We start from the raw sequence: 23,662 nt of genomic DNA, 5'->3' as shown, positions 1-23,662 counted from the left end.
TTTATGTGGAACATCCAGAAGCGCCGTGGACCTGACGAATCACCGTGTGCTGTTGTCGTTCCAGTGCCAAGGCCGACGACCGAGTACGAGTGGAAAGACGGGACGGCGCTCAGTTCGACTTTGCCTCCGCGATGAACACCGTCACCAAGTTTTACTGCCACGCTCAGGACCAAGGTGTGAGCTGGACCCCTGTCCTCTGGGTCCTTTGAATTTTACTGGATCTCACAGAGTCATTCAGCTGGAGCACACTGGATGTGTGTGTGTGTGTGTGTGTGTGTGTGTGAGACTTATGGCTCTGGTCTGAATTGGTGAAAATGTGACACAGGCAAAGTTATTATCGTTAACAAAATGACCAATTGTAAAAACGTGTTCGTTAACTGAAATAAATAAAAACGAGAATTAAAAGGAAAAAAAACCCATAACTAACTGAAACTGTATTGTGTGTTTACTAAACTACAACTAAACTACAACTAAACTACAACTAAACTAAACTACAACTGAACTACAACTAAACTACACCTAAACTACACCTAAACTAAACTACAACTGAACTACAACTAAACTACAACTAAACTAAACTACAACTGAACTACAACTAAACTACAACTAAACTACAACTAAACTAAACTACAACTGAACTACAACTAAACTACAACTAAACTACAACTAAACTAAACTACAACTAAACTACAACTAAACTACACCTAAACTACAACTGAACTACAACTAAACTACAACTAAACTACAACTAAACTAAACTACAACTGAACTACAACTAAACTACACCTAAACTACAACTAAACTAAACTACAACTGAACTACAACTAAACTACACCTAAACTACAACTAAACTAAACTACAACTGAACTACAACTAAACTACACCTAAACTACAACTAAACTAAACTACAACTGAACTACAACTAAACTACACCTAAACTACAACTAAACTAAACTACAACTAAACTACAACTAAACTACAACTAAACTAAACTACAACTGAACTACAACTAAACTACAACTAAACAACAACTAAACTAAACTACAACTGAACTACAACTAAACTACAACTAAACTACAACTAAACTACAACTAAACTAAACTACAACTAAACTACAACTAAACTACAACTAAACTAAACTACAACTAAACTACAACTAAACTAAAACTAAACTAAACTACAACTAAACTACAACTAAACTAAACTACAACTAAACTACAACTAAACTAAACTAAAACTAAACTACAACTAAACTAAACTACAACTAAACTAAACTACAACTAAACTACAACTAAACTACAACTAAACTAAACTACAACTAAACTACAACTAAATTAAACTACAACTAAACTACAACTAAACTAAACTAAACAAAGTAAACTACAACTAAACTACAACTAAACTACAACTAAACTAAAGTAAAACTAAACTACAACTAAACTACAACTAAAACTACAACTAAAACTAAACTAAAACTAAACTACAACTAAACTACAACTAAAACTAAACTAAAACTAAACTACAACTAAACTAAACTACAACTAAACTACAACTAAACTAAAACTAAACTACAACTAAACTAAACTACAACTAAACTAAAACTAAACTAAAACTAAACTAAAACTAAACTACAACTAAACTAAACTACAACTAAACTACAACTAAACTACAACTAAACTAAACTAAAACTAAACTACAACTAAACTACAACTAAACTAAACTACAACTAAACTACAACTAAACTAAACTACAACTGAACTACAACTGAACTACAACTAAACTACAACTAAACTACAACTATACTACAACTAAACTAAACTACAACTAAACTACAACTAAACTAAACTAAAACTAAACTAAAACTAAACTACAACTAAACTAAACTACAACTGAACTACAACTAAACTACAACTAAACTACAACTAAACTAAACTACAACTGAACTACAACTGAACTACAACTAAACTACAACTAAACTACAACTAAACTACAACTAAACTAAACTACAACTAAACTACAACTAAACTAAACTACAACTAAACTACAACTAAACTAAACTACAACTAAACTACAACTAAACTAAAACTAAACTAAACTACAACTAAACTAAACTACAACTAAACTACAACTAAACTAAACTACAGCTAAACTACAACTAAAACTAAACTACAACTAAACTAAACTACAACTACAACTAAACTACAACTAAATTAAACTACAACTAAACTACAACTAAACTAAAACTAAACTACAACTAAACTAAACTACAACTAAACTAAAACTAAACTAAAACTAAACTACAAATAAACTAAACTACAACTGAACTACAACTAAACTAAAACTAAACTACAACTAAACTAAACTACAACTAAACTACAACTAAACTAAACTTAAACTAAACTAAAACTAAACTACAACTAAACTAAACTACAACTAAACTAAAACTAAACTACAACTAAACTAAACTAAAACTAAACTACAACTGAACTAAAACTAAACTAAAACTAAGCATTTAGAAAAAAATGAAAACTAATACAAACTATCAAACCTGCTCTAAAATGGAATTAAGTTGAACTGAATTAGAGAAAAACAGTCCAAACTAAATCAAACTAAAGTAGAAAGAAAAATCCCAGACTGTTGTAAGCCTGAACCCAGGTGTGTGTGTGTGTGTGTGTGTGTGTGTGTGTGTTTTTTTTCTCCAGGCTCTCACTCCCTGTCAGCTGTAGTGTCCTTGGACAGTCCAGTCATCTGCTGTCTGGGGCCTCTGATCCAGTACCTCCAAGAATTCAACTTGGACAGGCTTCTTAGGAGTCAAAGGTACGTGCAGACAAATCTGCCTTGAATGTTGTGAGAGAGACAACTGTACATACATGTTCTAGTCCTGGCACGCAGCTCTGAAACACACTCCAAAAACTGGGGACGGGGGGAGTCACAACTGACTCAGAACTGACCAAAATACTGCAAGTAACTGCAATCATGATTTGGCACAAAAATATCATCCAGGAGATAACTGGTCCTTAGAGTCCAAAGATGGGCTGAGGATCACCAAGTGTGAAAGAAAAATCACTGAAAGGTCTAAAAACTGGCTCATACAGGAATTATTCATATATGCTGCAAACATTTGAAGTGCCTTCATGTTTCTCATTTGAGTAAAAAAAATATTAAAATCAGCTGGGGGGGGGGGGTCTTTCTGTGTGTTGTTTGCATGGGTTCTCTCTGGGTCCTTCAGCTCCTCCCACCATCCACACACATGCACTGATAGGTTCACTGGTTAATCCAAATGGCCCATAGCTAGGCTTGCACTAGCCTATCTCCACATCTCCATTGGCGGTGCATTTTCCTGGTTGACCAAGTTGTTTTCAACCCGTGTAGTCACAGTGGCCAAGGAATTTTGGAGTTAAATCAACCAGCTTACATCTGTGATCGAAAATGTCCGAGCGATAACCAAGGAAAAGAACAAATACGGTCTCCACTAATGAAGAGCGCTGCACCAGCGATCCAACTCACCCCAATGTTTCCGATTTTTTACCAGTTCACACCGCACATGTCACCTGTGGGAAGTTACTGCTCGTTCAAGTGAAAACCAAACTTCTCACTCATTTGTCTTTTCTCTTCCTGCTGAAGCTAAACTTTTAAACCTTACCATACCATACCAACTTTATTTATAAAGCACTTTAAGAACCTTACAGCTGGCCAAAGTGCCGTACAACAAACATAAAACAAGGAATTAAATAAGTAAATAAAACAAGTGAACGCACAGGGTGTTAAGTGGGCTACGAACAACACAATACAAACATCATAAAAACAAAGACAAGTTAAAATCTGTTAAAAACAGACATGTCACTCACTGATTAAAAGCTAATGAGAAAAAGTGCGTTTTTAAATGTGATTTAAAGACAGGTACAGACTGAGCCTGTCTAACATCTAAGGGCAACTGGTTCCACAACTTTGGGGCGACAACAGAAAAGGCACGGTCCCCACGAAGCTTCTTTTTAGTTTTTGGAACCACAAGCTGCAGCTGATCTGCTGACCTGAGAGCACGAGAGGGGGCGTAGGGGTGGATCAGGTCGGACAGGTAGGAGGGGGCAAGGCCATTCAAACAGAGAAATTCTTACAGAGAAAAGGCTGTAACATTAGTATCACAGTAGTGTTCCCTCTGTCGTCTACAGGTTTGGTATTACTGACTTTCTTCTTCTTCTTCTCATTAAACTTTCCTCTTCTTCGTGGTATTTGTCCAGTATGGTTACTTCAGAGCGGCGCCCCCTGGTGGATTAACGGACAAACGCTCATTCCAACACATTAAATGTCAGTAGCAGCACTTTGTTCCAGTCAGACTAATGACAGGACGACTTTAGTCTAAATAAAATAATTTCCAGAGTCCATATCTGTCCATGTTTAATTACCAAATGACTTTATGATAAATCATGTCTCACTGGTAAATTTATTTTACATTTAATCTCATGAACATCAGTGGTCAGAATAATTGTACTTATAAGTCTATCATTTATTGTTTTGTTTTACATTAGATTAGAAATAATGTCTCCACCCGTCTGCTCCGTCCAGCTGAAACATACCAGTGCTTCCATCTGTGTCTGGTTGCAGTAGTGGTGTCAGTGTGGACAAATGTGTGTGTGCTCAGTTTTGTGTCTTTTATAGTTAATGTTTGTGCACAGCTGAGCACAGGTCCAGTTCATCTGTGAGTCTGACTCCTGAGCAGACGTGGGGGTGAATACACTGATACAGTTCTGACTGATAATCCAAACCAACCAACCAGAACCAGGAAAACAGTCCTTTCATTTGGACTCAGAATAGAACTGAACTCACTGTAGTTTGACATTTTGCAACAACTGTCATATTTCTGAAAAAATAGAGAAAATGAAAATGGTGCGTTTCTTTTTTCCTTGAGCGTAGATGGCATCGGTGCATAGAGTCAGTCATCTTCTCAACCACTTTATCTACAGCGTCGCTGGAGCCTGTCCCATTACCTGTCCCACTTACCTGTCCCAGTTACCTGTCCCACTTACCTGTCCCACTTACCTGTCCCATTACCTGTCCCACTTACCTGTCCCACTTACCTGTCCCATTACCTGTCCCACTTACCTGTCCCACTTACCTGTCCCACTTACCTGTCCCATTACCTGTCCCACTTACCTGTCCCACTTACCTGTCCCACTTACCTGTCCCATTACCTGTCCCACTTACCTGTCCCATTACCTGTCCCACTTACCTGTCCCACTTACCTGTCCCATTACCTGTCCCATCACCTGTCCCATTACCTGTCCCACTTACCTGTCCCACTTACCTGTCCCATTACCTGTCCCACTTACCTGTCCCACTTACCTGTCCCATTACCTGTCCCACTTACCTGTCCCACTTACCTGTCCCATTACCTGTCCCATCACCTGTCCCAGTTACCTGTCCCATTACCTGTCCCACTTACCTGTCCCACTTACCTGTCCCATTACCTGTCCCACTTACCTGTCCCACTTACCTGTCCCATTACCTGTCCCATCACCTGTCCCAGTTACCTGTCCCATTACCTGTCCCATTACCTGTCCCACTTACCTGTCCCATTACCTGTCCCACTTACCTGTCCCACTTACCTGTCCCATTACCTGTCCCATTACCTGTCCCACTTACCTGTCCCATTACCTGTCCCACTTACCTGTCCCACTTACCTGTCCCATTACCTGTCCCATCACCTGTCCCAGTTACCTGTCCCATTACCTGTCCCACTTACCTGTCCCAGTTACCTGTCCCATTACCTGTCCCACTTACCTGTCCCATTACCTGTCCCAGTTACGTGTCCCATTACCTGTCCCATTACCTGTCCCATCACCTGTCCCAGTTACCTGTCCCATTACCTGTCCCATTACCTGTCCCACTTACCTGTCCCATTACCTGTCCCAGTTACCTGTCCCATTACCTGTCCCACTTACCTGTCCCATTACCTGTCCCACTTACCTGTCCCATTACCTGTCCCATTACCTGTCCCACTTACCTGTCCCATCACCTGTCCCATTACCTGTCCCACTTACCTGTCCCATTACCTGTCCCACTTACCTGTCCCATTACCTGTCCCATCACCTGTCCCAGTTACCTGTCCCATCACCTGTCCCAGTTACCTGTCCCATTACCTGTCCCACTTACCTGTCCCATTACCTGTCCCATTACCTGTCCCATTACCTGTCCCACTTACCTGTCCCATTACCTGTCCCATTACCTGTCCCACTTACCTGTCCCACTTACCTGTCCCACTTGCCTGTCCCATTACCTGTCCCATTACCTGTCCCACTTACCTGTCCCATTACCTGTCCCATTACCTGTCCCATTACCTGTCCCATTACCTGTCCCACTTACCTGTCCCATTACCTGTCCCACTTACCTGTGGGTGGAGGCGGGCTTCACCCTGGATTATGTCTCCAGTTCATGGCAGGGCCGACATACAGAGACCACCAACCATTCACTGTCACATTCACACCTATGGACCATTTAGATTAACCAGTGAGCCAATCAGTGCGTGTGTTTGGACGGTGGGAGGAGCCAGAGTAGGAGGAGAACGTGCAAACTCCACACAGAAGGGGGTGTTGGTGTTGGAACTGAAGCCCAGAGCTTGTTGCTGGGAGGTGCCAGTACTGTCCAGTGCAGCGCCTCTGTGCAGCTTCATGCTCCTGCATGGGACCTGCTGCACCTCTGAAGGTCTGAAGGTGGTGTCAACGTTTGCTGTGGTGATACAGTATTTAATTAGTGTTTTTTTGTGATGTTATGTTCTGAGCAGCTCTTTGCGCCGTCTGTCCTGTGAGTCTGAAGGTATGACCCTCAGTGCTGCAACCCTCAGGAACCTGGAAATCCTCAGTAATCAGGTAAATGCTGACCTTCATGCTCTGTGTGTGAACACTGTGAGGCTCAGGTGACACCATCCAAACTAAACACACACATCTGCACTGTTCCTTCTTGGCTCTCAAGAAGTACTTATGACTAGGGACGCACCGATTCTGATACCAGTGTCAGGCATCAGCTCCAATACTCAGTGTGTGTACTCGTACTCATACTCGTAAAAGTAATCTGATACAAATGCACCGATCCCACTTCTGTCCGTGTGACATTCCCAGTTCAGTGCAGCAGGAATGAGGAGGAGGAAGAATGTGTGTGAGTGTGAAGAGTGTGGAGATGGAACCAAAGAAAGGACCAAAGTAAGGCTGACTGACAGTACCGCTACAGACACAGACAGATACAGACGCAGCCTTCTGTCTGTAATCTGACTACATTCCATCTGTTTTCCAGCTGATGGAGGATGAGTACAGACAGAGAATACCAGCGGAACTGAGGAGGTAGAGGATCTGTTCAAAGAGCCACTGACAGAGTTAGAGAAAAACTACTGACACATTTAAGACAACTACCCAGAAAAAAACTACTGACACCTTTAGGACAACTACCCAGAAAAACTACTGACACATGTAGGACAACTACCCAGAAAAACGACTGACACATTTAGGACAACTACCCAGAAAAACTACTGACACATGTAGGACAACTACCCAGAAAAACTACTGACACATGTAGGACAACTACCCAGAAAAACGACTGACACATGTAGGACAACTACCCAGAAAAACGACTGACACATGTAGGACAACTACCCAGAAAAACGACTGACACATGTAGGACAACTACCCAGAAAAATGACTGACACATGTAGGACAACTACCCAGAAAAACGACTGACACATGTAGGACAACTACCCAGAAAAACGACTGACACATGTAGGACAACTACCCAGAAAAATGACTGACACATTTAGGACAACTACCCAGAAAAACTACTGACACATGTAGGACAACTACCCAGAAAAACTACTGACACATGTAGGACAACTACCCAGAAAAACTACTGACACTTTTAAGACAACTACCCAGAAAAACTACTGACACATTTAGGACAACTACCCAGAAAAACTACTGACACATTTAGGACAACTACCCAGAAAAACTACTGACACATTTAAGACAACTACCCAGAAAAAACTACTGACACATGTAGGACAACTACCCAGAAAAAACTACTGACACATGTAGGACAACTACCCAGAAAAAACTACTGACACATGTAGGACAACTACCCAGAAAAACTACTGACACATGTAGGACAACTACCCAGAAAAACTACTGACACATGTAGGACAACTACCCAGAAAACTACTGACACATTTAGGACAACTACCCAGAAAAACTACTGACACATGTAGGACAACTACCCAGAAAAACTACTGACACATGTAGGACAACTACCCAGAAAAACGACTGACACATGTAGGACTACTACCCAGAAAAACTACTGACACATGTAGGACAACTACCCAGAAAAACGACTGACACATTTAGGACAACTACCCAGAAAAACTACTGACACATGTAGGACAACTACCCAGAAAAACTACTGACACATGTAGGACAACTACCCAGAAAAACTACTGACACTTTTAAGACAACTACCCAGAAAAACTACTGACACACTTAGGACAACTACCCAGAAAAACTACTGACACATTTAGGACAACTACCCAGAAAAACTACTGACACATTTAAGACAACTACCCAGAAAAAACTACTGACACATGTAGGACAACTACCCAGAAAAAACTACTGACACATGTAGGACAACTACCCAGAAAAAAATACTGACACATGTAGGACAACTACCCAGAAAAACTACTGACACATTTAGGACAACTACCCAGAAAAAACTACTGACACATTTAGGACAACTACCCAGAAAAACTACAGACACATTTAGGACAACTACCCAGAAAAAACTACTGACACATGTAGGACAACTACCCAGAAAAAACTACTGACACATTTAGGACAACTACCCAGAAAAACTACTGACACATTTAGGACAACTACCCAGAAAAACTTCTGACACATGTAGGACAACTACCCAGAAAAACTTCTGACACATGTAGGACAACTACCCAGAAAAAACTACTGACACATTTAGGACAACTACCCAGAAAAACTACTGACACATTTAGGACAACTACCCAGAAAAACTTCTGACACATTTAGGACAACTACCCAGAAAAACTTCTGACACATGTAGGACAACTACCCAGAAAAAACTACAGACACATGTAGGACAACTCCCCAGGGCTGGGCTGGTTTCCATCCCACTGATAATACTATGGGGGTATGTAGCGGTGCGGACCACTGTCAGTGAAAGTGAAAATGAGACTCATCGCTCATTTATCTGAAGCTAAACTTTTAAACCTTACAGAGGAAACGCTGTAACATTAGTATCACAGTAGTGTTACTTCTGTCGTCTACAGGTTTGTTATTACTGCCTTTCTTCTTCTTCTTCTTCATTAAACTTTCCTCTTCTTCGTGGTATTTGTCCACTATGGTTAATTCAGAGCGGCGCCCCCTGGTGGATTAACTGACAAACGCTCATTCCAACACATTAAATGTCAATAGCAGCACTTTGTTCCAGTCAGACTAATGACAACGACAATAAAGCACATTTACAAAAGGAACCAATAATTGGAATGGGATTAAGTACTCGTGTCGGTACTCGGTATCGGCAAGTACTCAAATGTATGTACTTGTACTCGGTCTGGAAAAAAGTGCTGTCGGTGCATCCCTACTTCTGACAAAAGTTGGTTCATTCCACTGACAGTGGTACGCATCTCTGGTAATGGACTGTCAGATCCTCCACGTACATCTAATCCCTGCGATGAGCTTTCCTTGAGGTTTCCGTGTCAGTGGGTTTGATTCTCGTCCGTAACAGTAAATGCCGTGTCCTGTAAACACACTGTCAAACGTAAACGGATGTGTTCAGTCATCCCTGGGATCACTCTACAAGTGTTCAGTGATGTTCAGGCTTGTGGGGCTGGGAGGGGGGGGGGGGGGGGTCAAACAACTACATGCACAACCACATACTGGGTCTTTGAGCTAAAGCGAAGCCATACGTCTGTGAACCACTGTGATCTGTCGTCTGTATGTTCATCCCATCTCCACTGCATTTCTGCATATCTTGTTGTATTATGGGATGCAGATGGTCCACCGTGCATCGGTCCATCTTCTGGTTCCAGACAGAAGATGGAACCACATCTCCCCTGTCCTGGCACCCCCTTACCTGTCAGAGCTTTTTACTGTGCACGCTCCGCTTAAATGCACCAAAACCCTGTGTGACGACTAAAGCTGGCAGAACCTTCTGCGTTCAGGTCCGAGACTCTGGAACACTCGGACCCAGATCACATGATCACAGTCCGTTGACCACTTTAAATGTCTTTTAAAGACACACCTTTTTGCACTGTTTTTGAATTAGTGTGTGACTTTTAGTTGTGTTTTTAGATGCTATTTATCCCATTAATGTGTATGTGTTTTGATCATTTTTTGTACATCTTATCTTGCATATCTATAGATTTTTCTTCGTTTTGTCATATCTTGTATTTTTCGCCCACCGGCTGATAGGTCCGGTGCTGTGTCCGGCGTTCTCTTAGTTGTCATCGTCATCATCTTTGTTAGCAATTTCTTCAAACATCCTCTCAGACGAAACTACTGGTTGGATTAATTTCTAATTTTATATGTATCATCCTTGAGACAATGTCTAAAAAATTTGTTCACAATTTTGAGAAATTTAGATTTCTGAAGTGTTGACAAATTTCTGAAACATTCAAAGTGTGCCTTTACTTACAGTGGTCCATATTTTGATGCTTTGGAACATGTCAGTGGTTACAGATATCCATGGAGTTCCTTTTAATCACTGATAGAAGTCACTTTGATTGAATTAGTTGAGTTCTCCTCCAGTGAAAGTACCGCCCACTTCTATTGGTGATGGATCTCCTGCATCCAGACCACATCAAGACCACAGCACATGAACACAGAACCCCACAACCTCACAAGTTCAACTTGGTATTGATTCTGGATAGAACATGAGGCTGACATACATTGGAACTGTTTTTACCTGTGTCTCTGTACAGCACTTTGGGCATTTTGCATTATTTTAAATGTACTATAGAAATAAACTGGACTTGGACCTAGAGCACTTATCAAGTCCATCCTCAGTTTAAGACTTGTTATCCGGCCGCTTTTGGCTTCCCTCACCTGCTCATTTCTTTGAGGATTTTCTCGGTGTCTGTGTGCATTTGTGTACTGTGTGTGTAATGTGTGTTTTGTGTGTATATGTGTGTCCTCTTTCACAGACAGATGGTGCGGTGAAGGGCAGTCTGTTGTGGGTGTTGGACCACACTCGCACTCCATTTGGAAGGAGACTGATGAGGAAGTGGGTGAGCCAGCCCCTCATGGACCCTCGGTGAGTACAGGAGTCCTCTGACGTCTGACACGCTGCAGCTGTCACTGCTCAAATGGAGGGATTCAGCCTCTTTCTCTGGGATTATTCCAAAGGGGAGAAACTGGCTTGAAACTGAAGCCAGTGTAGAAGTATCTACTGAACTTTCTGGGCTATAAGGTGCACCTGAATATAAGGCGCAGCTGACTTTAAAGGTCCCGTATTATGCAAATCTGACTTTGTGACAGTTTTCTTACAGTAGTGTGTGTTGCAGTAGCCTCATTATGAGGTTGGAATTTGAAAACTGTCTGTTTCCTCCTGCCTTGCTACACCACAGTTTGTGAAAATGCTCAAACGGCCCAGTTTGAGTTGGGTCCGCTTATGACGACACAAACGGATTTAACTCCTCCCCCTGACTGTGGCCCCACCCTGGCAAACCAAGCCCCGCCCTGGCAAAGTACCTCTTGGACAACAAACATGGCAAAGGCGAGACACGCAAGTTGTGGTGTTGTTGGCTGCACACACCAACACCATAGTTTATTTTTGCTCCCCACTTCGAGCCTCTCCGTAAAAAGTGTCTGGATTCTATCTGTGATGGTCATGGACCAAACAACATTCCCAAACGCTTGTATGTGTGTGCCCGGCATTTCACGGACGAGTGTTTTTCGAACATGGGCCCATACAGCTGCAGCTTAGCACAAAGACTCTGAATCAAGAAGGACGCAGTACCAACGCTTTGTGACCCAAGTCCAAGTGTGGGAGATGTAAGTTCTTATCATTTTTTTGTGTCTTTACTGCATAACCCTACATTACGGATAAGCTGGTGGGTGTTGATGTGTACGTCTAACGTTAGCATGGCAGCTAACATAGCTCGGTTACTGCTGCTAACGTTTGCGTCCCCGTTAACATGCACGAGCTGATAATATCAAGAGACATTCAACAGAACTACTGTGAACACGGGCCTTTTGTGGTTAGCATCAGTACAGTTAGCATCAAACTTGTTAGTAGCTGCCTGCATTAGTGATGGCAGGCGTCTTTCCGTGTCAGGTCCACGAACCCGACACAACACCGCCGTTTTCCGTCGGGGCTCAATCACGCTTCAAGGCAAAGAAAGCCAGTGTTTGGAAAGACGTTCTGTCTGAGACATGTGTATTGGAGACGAGAGAGCCATGGCTTCACAGTCAACATTAGCACGTAGTACCGCTAGCGGAAGCCGCGTCCTCTCCCAGAGAGGGGAGGGGGAGTGGGCGTGGACAGATGCGTTCATTTGCATACCCGGAAGCAGGCCCAGAAACAGCCTGTTCTGAGGAGGGCTGGTTAGAGGGACTTTTTCGACCGCTGAAACTCAGAAAAAAGGATGATTTTGGGGCGAACAAACTTAAATACTATGTTTTTGGGCTTCTGAGACCTATATGACGAGACTGAAAAATAGCATAATACGGGACCTTTAAGGCGCAGCTGACTATAAGCCGCAGGGGTCCACGTTGTGACATGAGATATTTCCACAGACAGATGGTAAATAGACAGATCATTTAAATATTTATTTCCGTATCTTAACTGCTTTTTTCCAAACCGTGGCTGTAACACGGCAGTCAGACATCAGGAACAGGCTGGTTCACAAACCCAGAACAGTCACTGATCTGTCTCTTCATCTTCTTCTGCTCATTAAACCAGTGCAGTGGTCTTCTTCAGTGTCAGAGTTGAACATCCTCACAAAGGCTCCGTCACACTCCTTCTACGTCTCTCTTCCGTTGTCAGTTCTATTTCCTTCTTTACAGACACATCCATTGCTTCTAACTTCACAGCTGCATCATATGCATTTCTTGGTGTGTTTTCCATGATGAGGGTTTGTGCATGACACACAAAATGACTGTTCAAAGTTCAGATTCAAACTTCACCTCTTCCTCCTGTCTGTCTCACTTTTGTACTTCCTGTTAGAGCGCCCCCTGGAGGCCGTTAGCCTGTATAAATCTACACTGGAGCTGCATCGCTGTATAAACCACAGGGTTCAAAACCAGAAAAAAGTAGCAGCTTATAGTCCGGAAAGTACGGTATATTAGTATTGCTAGATGGTATCTGAGTCCGTAGAACGCCAGAGTCCACTTCATTTTACCAGTGTGAATGCAGATGTTCCATGCATGAGTACTGTACTGCAGTCCAGCTGAGAAGGTAGTCCTGGGCAGAGGTCACGTTAATCCAAAATATTCGGTTATTGATGGATTTTTTTTGAAGATGACGGAAAATTCTGGAGGCCGTTTGTCATTTTGACACATTAAAATACTGAGGGTAATTTACCAAAGGAAGTTTCACACAACACTGTGAACAGAAGCTGCTCACAGGATCGCTGGTCTGTCTGTGAACGAGGCATCAAACATCCTACCTGTAGAACCCAACAGTGCAGAGTCCTGTACCGGCTCAGGTATCCGACAGATGACCGATGGGTAACCCGCAAAAACAAACAGGGACGGGTAAAAAAAAAAAAAAATTTTGGGGGGTACGGGCACAGGTCAAATTAAACGAAATACAGGCAGGTAGCGGGCAAGGAAGTGAATAATAAATAAAAGCAGATTCATAGATGGAACCGTGGAACCGTGGTTGATCCACAGCCGGTTTGTTTTATTTTGAAGTGAGCTTTACATCCGACCACAGATGGCATTGAGCAGCATTCATGGGGTGTGTTTTAGCCAAAAATAAAGCCCTTAAAAGTGACTTACTGAGTAGACAACATGTTTAATCATGGGTCAGTTTGCAGGTCTAATGTACGAGCAGGTTTGGAAACCCTGCAGGACTCTATAACACCTTTACTTCTTTCAAATGACCCCGTTAGTCCACCTGTAGTACCCCCCACCCCCCCGTCCAGTGTGTATATTAATCACTCATTGTCAAGTCGTGTCTTGTTGTTTCGCTGACTTTAGCTGAAATTAGATGCTACTTTGCTCATGCAAAATGTCAGACAGCTGAGTCTCCTTAGTGTTTTTTAAAGCCCAGTAAATGTGATGGCACTGATAAACACAGTGAAAAAAGAGGTAGTGATACAGTGGAGGATGGAGGATAAGTAACAGAGATAACCATTATCAGCCAACAGGAACTACAGTTACTGCATCATGGAGATGTTTTTGAATATTAAATACTACTACATATGTCTCATTAAAAATTTAATTTGAAATGACGGATAATAATGTGTTATGACGGCATTTTTACGACCCTGTCCGTCAAAATGACGGACGATAAAAATGTGTAGCCCACCCTCTGGTCCTGGGTACGGACTGTGTGGATTCCAGTACAGAACATTGCAGCGTGAAAGCGATGTGAACCTGAGAGCGGAAGTGACCCGATCACCATACCAGCCTTGGATCCGCGTGGGACCGGCCGGCCTCATCAGCCCAACCGCTCGATGATAAATCAGGGACGATGAAAGTGGCTCCTCCTCTCTTTGCCTCCAACAGGCGAACAGATAGAACAGGACTGCCTGTTTTGCCGCCACTGTAGACAAATGAACAGAACAGTCGCTCAGCTGATGGTGGATGGTTTGTCACTTCTGTGTTTGGTGGAGAACGACAGAATTCCTTCCACACCGCCCCCTACTGTTTCAGCCCTGTAACGCCCACTTCTTCTCGGGCACGGGCCACGGTATGTGCTTGTGAATGCGTGACCACAGTGAGGCACCTGTCCCCCACCCGAAGGCGCAGGGACGCCACCCTCTCGTTCACCGGGGTGAACTCCAACACATGGCGGCTGAGCTGAGGGGCTATGAGCACGCCCACACCAGCCCGCCGCCTCTCAACGCGGGCAACGCCAGAGAAGTGGAGAGTCCAGCCCCTTTCAAGGGGTTGGGTTCCAGACCCCAGGCTGTGTGTGGAGGTGAGCCCGACTAGATCTAGACCAGGGGTCTCAAACTCCAGTCCTCGAGGGCCGGTATCCTGGATGTTTTAGATGTGTCCCTCTTCCGGCACACCTGACGGTCGTTCTCAGGCTTCTGCAGAGCTTGATGATCGGCTGATCATTTGAATCAGGTGTGTTGGAAGAGGGATAGATCTAAAACATGCAGGATACCGGCCCTCGAGGATCTGAGTTTGAGACCCCTGGTCTAGACGGTATCTCTCAACCTCCCTCACAAGCTCCGGCTCCTTCCCCCCAGTGAAGTGACATTCCATGTCCCAAGAGCTAGACTCTGTGTCCGGGGATCGGGTCGTCGGGCCCCTTGCCGTCGACTGCCACCCAATCCACACAGCACCAAGCCCTTACGATTCCCTCGGTGGGTGGTGAGTCCACCGGAGGGCGGGCCCACATCGCTCCTTTGGGCTGGGCCCAGCTGGACCCCGTGGGCATAGGCCCGACCACCAGGCGCTCGCATTCGAGCCCCAACTTTTGGTGTTTATCTTTCACAAGGGCTTCTGAACTGGTCTGGCCCGTCACCCAGGACCTGTTTGCCTTGGGAGACCCTACCAGGGGCATGAAGCCCCCGACAACAGAGTTCCTGGGATCATTCGGGCACTCAAACTCCCCCACCACGGTAAGGTGGCAGTTCAAGGGGGAGACATGTGGATCACTCATATTTAAACAGAACCATGTGGATCACTCATATTTAAACAGATCCACATGTGGATCACTCATATTTAAACAGAACCATGTGGATCACTCATATTTAAACAGATCCACATGTGGATCACTCATATTTAAACAGAACCATGTGGATCACTCATATTTAAACAGATCCACATGTGGATCACTCATATTTAAACAGAACCATGTGGATCACTCATATTTAAATAGAACCACGTGTGGATCACTCATATTTAAACAGATCCACATGTGGATCACTCATATTTAAATAGATCCACATGTGGATCACTCATATTTAAATAGATCCACATGTGGATCACTCATATTTAAATAGATCCACATGTGGATCACTCATATTTAAATAGATCCTCCTGTGGATCACTCATATTTAAACAGAACCATGTGGATCACTCATATTTAAACAGATCCACATGTGGATCACTCATATTTAAACAGAACCATGTGGATCACTCATATTTAAACAGATCCACATGTGGATCACTCATATTTAAACAGAACCATGTGGATCACTCATATTTAAATAGAACCACGTGTGGATCACTCATATTTAAACAGATCCACATGTGGATCACTCATATTTAAATAGATCCACATGTAGATCACTCATATTTAAATAGATCCACATGTGGATCACTCATATTTAAATAGATCCTCCTGTGGATCACTCATATTTAAATAGAACCACGTGTGGATCACTCATATTTAAACAGATCCACATGTGGATCACTCATATTTAAATAGATCCACATGTGGATCACTCATATTTAAATAGATCCACATGTGGATCACTCATATTTAAATAGATCCTCCTGTGGATCACTCATATTTAAACAGAACCATGTGGATCACTCATATTTAAACAGATCCACATGTGGATCACTCATATTTAAACAGAACCATGTGGATCACTCATATTTAAATAGAACCACGTGTGGATCACTCATATTTAAACAGATCCACATGTGGATCACTCATATTTAAATAGATCCACATGTGGATCACTCATATTTAAATAGATCCTCCTGTGGATCACTCATATTTAAACAGAACCATGTGGATCACTCATATTTAAACAGATCCACATGTGGATCACTCATATTTAAACAGAACCATGTGGATCACTCATATTTAAACAGATCCACATGTGGATCACTCATATTTAAACAGAACCATGTGGATCACTCATATTTAAATAGAACCACGTGTGGATCACTCATATTTAAACAGATCCACATGTGGATCACTCATATTTAAATAGATCCACATGTGGATCACTCATATTTAAATAGATCCACATGTGGATCACTCATATTTAAATAGATCCTCCTGTGGATCACTCATATTTAAACAGAACCATGTGGATCACTCATATTTAAACAGATCCACATGTGGATCACTCATATTTAAATAGAACCACGTGTGGATCACTCATATTTAAACAGATCCACATGTGGATCACTCATATTTAAATAGATCCACATGTGGATCACTCATATTTAAATAGATCCACATGTGGATCACTCATATTTAAATAGATCCTCCTGTGGATCACTCATATTTAAACAGAACCATGTGGATCACTCATATTTAAACAGATCCACATGTGGATCACTCATATTTAAATAGAACCACGTGTGGATCACTCATATTTAAACAGATCCACATGTGGATCACTCATATTTAAATAGATCCACATGTGGATCACTCATATTTAAACAGATCCACATGTGGATCACTCATATTTAAATAGAACCACGTGTGGATCACTCATATTTTGTGGTCCACGACTGATGCCTGTCTTACAGTGGGATCACTTCTGTGGCCCAGATACCCAGAAAAGAAAAATAAAAAAAATTATTTCTCTTACTTGCTGAATTTTTCCTTCACAGATGTAAGTTGTGTGACATAAAACCAAATATTTCTTTTTGAAAGTTGTTGAACTTCATTTAAAGCTGTTGGATAGATCTGGAAACTACAGGCTGTAAACCCATCAGTATTTGCTCAGATTTGGACAGTGGATTGTAGTGGATTCCTTTCCCTTGGCAGACGTGTTCTGTTATTTTCTTATATACATTGTTTGTATACTCTACTTAATCCAATAAAGATTTAATGAAAACAAACCTTCTGTAGGTTCATCCCTGATCCCATCACAGACTGGAGGTGGCAGCAGTGCCTTGCATTGTGGGCTGTTCATGAAAAAAACACCTGACTTCTGTTGTCTTTTCTAGTTTAACCCAAAAATCAAACTCAAAATCGAAAATCGAGTTTTTAGAGGAAAACATTATTTTTGGCCAAAATCGTGCAGCCTAACCTTTGTCTTGACTCAAAGCGCTGCAGACAGGAAATGAGAACAATAGAAGCCACACCCCTTTGTATGCCTTGGTATTGTCTGACCCCGCCCACCAACATCACTTGCCTTACGCTCATTGGCTGAAAATGAGACTTCAGTCAATTTATCTGATTTAAACGGACCCATCACCCGTGGAAAATTAGATGTGAACTTTAGCCTGTGCGGGCATGTAGTGTGAGTGCTGCTGCGGTTATCCCGTATGGAGTAATCACCATTCACCACCACCACCATCACCAGAAATCATCAGTAATTACCATTCACAAATAAACAAAAACATTTGTGCTTGTAATCATTGTAACAAACACAAAACTTGGCTTCATTCTTCAAAATTTGCCCCTCAAAATGCAGGAAATAGTGTTTCAGAGAGTTAGACATTTCAAAATTTTCCAGGGGAGGATCCCCCCGGACCCCCCGACTAAACTGACATCATGTACCGGTGCCGTACACGGTGCCCCTACGCTTTGAAAGAATCCTAGTGAGAACCCTGGTTCTGATGAGTCGTTTTCTTGTGATTGTCTGAGGAAAAATCATGTTTGAGTCATTGATTGCTGTGGGTCATGCCCGGTGGGAGGGGCTTTTCCCTACATACGTCAGGCTTTTTGACTTTGTTGGGTGAGTGAGATAGAGCTGACGGCACGTTGGGGGTGTTTGTCCGTCTACAAAGAGGTTTGGACTTTTCTTTTGTCTGGTAACTCATGTACATAGCTGTCACTGTTTGGGAGAAGTGGAATAAAAAAGCCTTAAAAGGAAGACCTTCATCTGTTTTGTTTTTGTCGGACTAACCATATTATTAAGTTTACAAGTTGAGCCGCGCTGCATGGACTCATCAGATTTCCCCTGGACTGAGTGGAATCACTGCTGCTATGAAGGAAAAGGGCTTCCACTCAGAAGAGCATGTGTGCACATTAGAAGGTGTGGGTTGAAAGTGTCAGTGTCAGCAGAGAGCACACATGAATAATAGGTGAAAGTGATCACTGTGATGCATGAGCAAACACATGCCATCAGTAGAAAGAATGAAAAGAATAATCAGAAAGCAGTCTTAGAATAGTATGCTATTAACGAAGCTCCTTTTCATACATATAGTCAGTACAGTATTTAAGGTTGAAAGTGTTCCTAGTGTCTTTGTGACGTCTCCGTTAGTATTTTCACTGAACTGTTCCTACATCACAGCAGTCAGTGCTGACAGAGGGTAGAAGATGATGTGAACACTCATTTATTCAGCAGTGCAGCTGTTCCTCTTTTCAGAAACACCACAGGGTGAAAACTTACATGAAAAAGACAAAATGTGGAATAAGCTTAAATGGATTGGGAGCAGTGATGATGTCAGCATAAGCCTGTTTTTAATATTGGGATGCTGTCTGCTTCTTTTCTCTGCAGTGACATTGTGTTATTTGTGTAGATGGATAGATTGTGGGACTATTTTCTGTGTGGGTTTCACTCCCCCCACATGGACACAGGGATTACATCAGTGGATTTCTGTCAGATTATACCGATAGCTTCTCGACAGAAATTCTACATCAATAAAATCCAGATTACACCCAAACACTTTAATTCCATGACACATGAGTTTCCATGCACATGTGCACAGACATGCACATGTGCACAGACATGCACAGACATGCACAGACATGCACATGTGCACAGACATGCACATGTGCACAGACATGCACAGACATGCACAGACATGCACAGACATGCACATGTGCACAGACATGCACATGTGCACAGACATGCACAGACATGCACATGTGCACAGACATGCACATGTGCACAGACATGCACAGACATGCACATGTGCACAGACATGCACATGTGCACAGACATGCACAGACATGCACATGTGCACAGACATGCACATGTGCACAGACATGCACAGACATGCACATGTGCACAGACATGCACATGTGCACAGACATGCACATGTGCACAGACATGCACAGACATGCACATGTGCACAGACATGCACAGACATGCACATGTGCACAGACATGCACATGTGCACAGACATGCACAGACATGCACAGACATGCACTCACCACCAGTGTCCGTTTAATTCTTTCCCAAAACTCCTCTTTCTCTCCGTTCGTCAGTTAATTTTTGCTGAAGGTTTACTCACATGCCACTCTTTAATAGGAGGTATTTGTTGAATTTCCACCTCAAAGCTCCCGGCTAAAGTGAATGTCTTTAAATCAATAACTTTCTTCAACATTCTCTCTCTTACACTCCCACATGTTATATTTTGTCTCTCCTGACAGTAAAATAATGTCTGAAAATGATGCATTTTTTGCATTAATCTCAGTGCTTTCATAATGTACTCTGTGGACATGAAGGATATGGTGTGTCAGATGTAGAATAGACCTGAAGTGTGCACATTCAGCAGCACACCGCTGACGTTACAGTGTGTGTTTGGTGGAAAGCTCAGTCCTTCAGTCAAGGCCGCTTCAGTGCTCTGGATGCTTCTGTGGGTTTTTTTACACCGATGAGCGGCTTTGAAAGTGTTGGTCTCCCCTGTCCTCCTCTCTTCTTTCATCCCTCCCTTTTCCCACACACAGGTCTATCTGTGACAGACAGGATGCGGTGCAGGAGACGCTGGAGTCCCACTCTCTCACTTTGAACTCCATCAGATCACTGCTCTGCCATTTACCCGACTTAGAGAGAGGCATCTGCAGCATATACCACAAAAAGGTACCGCACGCCCAACCACAAACACACATCCCATCAGGATTGCTTTTGGTTGTGGTTTCGACCACACCTTTGGCACAGGAGCGCTGGCACAACCTGATACTGGAACTGTGGAGGATTATGTTCTGTGACACTATCTATTGTCAAGAACACTATTTAGGTTTTTACTAGTTTATGTGTAAAGATCCCAACCAGAGATAGAGGATATAAAAGCTGACTTACATACTACTACAGAATGTGAGCTTTTGACACATGATCTAAACATAGAATAGAATAGAATAGAATAGAATAGAATAGAATAGAATAGAATAGAATAGAATAGAATCGATCTTAAATGTCACTGTCACAGGAACAATGGAAATCCATGTAGCAGCAAACACACTTAACACTGTATGAAAATATCACACAAAATACTGAGAAATGTAGGTAATGCGACAGTCTGCAGCAGGGGTGTCAAACATGCAGCCCGAGGGCCAAATCCGGCCCGCCAAAGGGTTCGGTCCGGCCCTGCAGGATGAATTTGTGAAATACAAAAATTACACTGAAAATTTTAACAATCAAAGATGTTAAAATAATTTTAGGTCAGTAAATTCTAAAGCGGGTCAGACCAGTAAAATACTGTCATAATAAACTATAAATAATGAAAACTGCAAATTTGTCTCTGTTTTAGTGTAAAAAAAGTACAATTAAAGCTGCAGTATGTAGGATTGTGGCCAAACCTGGTTCTGCGATCACATTCCAAATACTGTAGAACGTGGTACCCTCTCCTCCTCCCCCCAGGCTAGGGGTTGACAGATCCAGCATGAGCGTCTACTACCAGTGTTTCCACTAATCCTTGCCACCACACCATAAATTTCATCCAAAAAACTCATCAGACTGATTCTACATCAGTGTAATGTATAACAGGCCAGGACAAACGTCCTGCACACTCCGATGGAAGTTTGGGAAGATTCAGGAGATAGACAAAAGGGAAATGAGCATTAGGTTTCACTTTTACTATAAGCCGCACCATTGCTCTGCCCCTCCCCACCCACCACCATCACCACCGAACCACGGACGTCAAACTACCAACTGACCCCACCACCACCACCACACACCCCCACTGAACCATGGACACCAGACGACCCCCCCCCCCCCCCCCCCCTTTAGGATTACACACCGCTACATGAAGAGATCACTTCCACAGAAAACACTGAACTACAAGGACCTACCATGGTTACAGACCAGTCCTACACCAGTACCAGGTCTGTTCACCAGTCCTACACCGGTACCAGGTCTGTTCACCAGTCCTACACCGGTACCAGGTCTGTTCACCAGTCCTACACCAGTACCAGGTCTGTTCACCAGTCCTGGGCCAGTACCAGGTCTGTTCACCAGTCCTGGACCAGTACCAGGTCTTTTCCCCAGTCCTGGACCAGCAGTCTGTTCACAAGTCCTACACCAGTACCAGGTCTGTTCACCAGTCCTACACCAGTACCAGGTCTTTTCACCAGTCCTACACCGGTACCAGGTCTGTTCACCAGTCCTACACCGGTACCAGGTCTGTTCACCAGTCCTGGACCAGTACCAGGTCTGTTCACCAGTCCTACACCAGTATCAGGTCTGTTCACCAGTCCTACACCAGTACCAGGTCTGTTCACCAGTCCTACACCAGTACCAGGTCTGTTCACCAGTCCTACACCAGTATCAGGTCTGTTCACCAGTCCTACACCGGTACCAGGTCTGTTCACCAGTCCTACACCAGTACCAGGCCTGTTCACCAGTCCTGGACCAGTACCAGGTCTGTTCACCAGTCCTGGACCAGCAGTCTGTTCACCAGTCCTACACCGGTACCAGGTCTGTTCACCAGTCCTGGACCAGCAGTCTGTTCACCAGTCCTACACCAGTACCAGGTCTTTTCACCAGTCCTACACCGGTACCAGGTCTGTTCACCAGTCCTACACTGGTACCAGGTCTGTTCACCAGTCCTGGACCAGTACCAGGTCTGTTCACCAGTCCTACACCAGTATCAGGTCTGTTCACCAGTCCTACACCGGTACCAGGTCTTTTCACCAGTCCTACACCGGTACCTGGTCTGTTCACCAGTCCTACACCAGTACCAGGTCTGTTCACCAGTCCTACACCGGTACCAGGTCTATTCACCAGTCCTACACCAGTACCAGGTCTTTTCACCAGTCCTACACCGGTACCAGGTCTGTTCACCAGTCCTACACCAGTATCAGGTCTGTTCACCAGTCCTACACCAGTATCAGGTCTGTTCACCAGTCCTACACCAGTACCAGGTCTGTTCACCAGTCCTACACCAGTACCAGGTCTGTTCACCAGTCCTACACCAGTATCAGGTCTGTTCACCAGTCCTACACCGGTACCAGGTCTGTTCACCAGTCCTACACCAGTACCAGGCCTGTTCACCAGTCCTGGACCAGTACCAGGTCTGTTCACCAGTCCTGCACCAGTACCAGGTCTGTTCACCAGTCCTACACCAGTACCAGGTCTGTTCACCAGTCCTTGACCAGTACCAGGTCTGTTCACCAGTCCTGCACCAGTACCAGGTCTGTTCACCAGTCCTGGACCAGTACCAGGTCTGTTCACCAGTCCTGGACCAGTACCAGGTCTTTTCACCAGTCCTACACCAGTACCAGGTCTGTTCACCAGTCCTTGACCAGTACCAGGTCTGTTCACCAGTCCTGCACCAGTACCAGGTCTGTTCACCAGTCCTACACCAGTACCAGGTCTGTTCACCAGTCCTTGACCAGT

General features: G+C 43.4%; 1 protein-coding gene across 5 annotated transcripts in view; it reads left to right on the top strand.

Moving 5' to 3' along the window:
* Positions 1–23,662, top strand: part of msh3 (mutS homolog 3 (E. coli)) — a 200,187-nt gene that overhangs the window by 34,268 nt on the left and 142,257 nt on the right. For all 5 annotated transcript variants that reach the window (XM_030142646.1, XM_030142645.1, XM_030142644.1 and 2 more), the window contains exons 10-14: positions 65–174; positions 2,703–2,817; positions 6,779–6,863; positions 11,204–11,313; positions 20,776–20,908. In XM_030142646.1, coding sequence (XP_029998506.1) covers positions 65–174; positions 2,703–2,817; positions 6,779–6,863; positions 11,204–11,313; positions 20,776–20,908 — 553 coding nt within the window. The remainder of the gene's footprint in view (positions 1–64; positions 175–2,702; positions 2,818–6,778; positions 6,864–11,203; positions 11,314–20,775; positions 20,909–23,662) is intronic.

The sequence above is a fragment of the Sphaeramia orbicularis genome, chromosome 9, assembly GCF_902148855.1.
Source record: "Sphaeramia orbicularis chromosome 9, fSphaOr1.1, whole genome shotgun sequence".
NCBI lineage: Eukaryota > Metazoa > Chordata > Actinopteri > Kurtiformes > Apogonidae > Sphaeramia > Sphaeramia orbicularis.
This window is presented reverse-complemented; position numbering and strand designations above follow the sequence as displayed.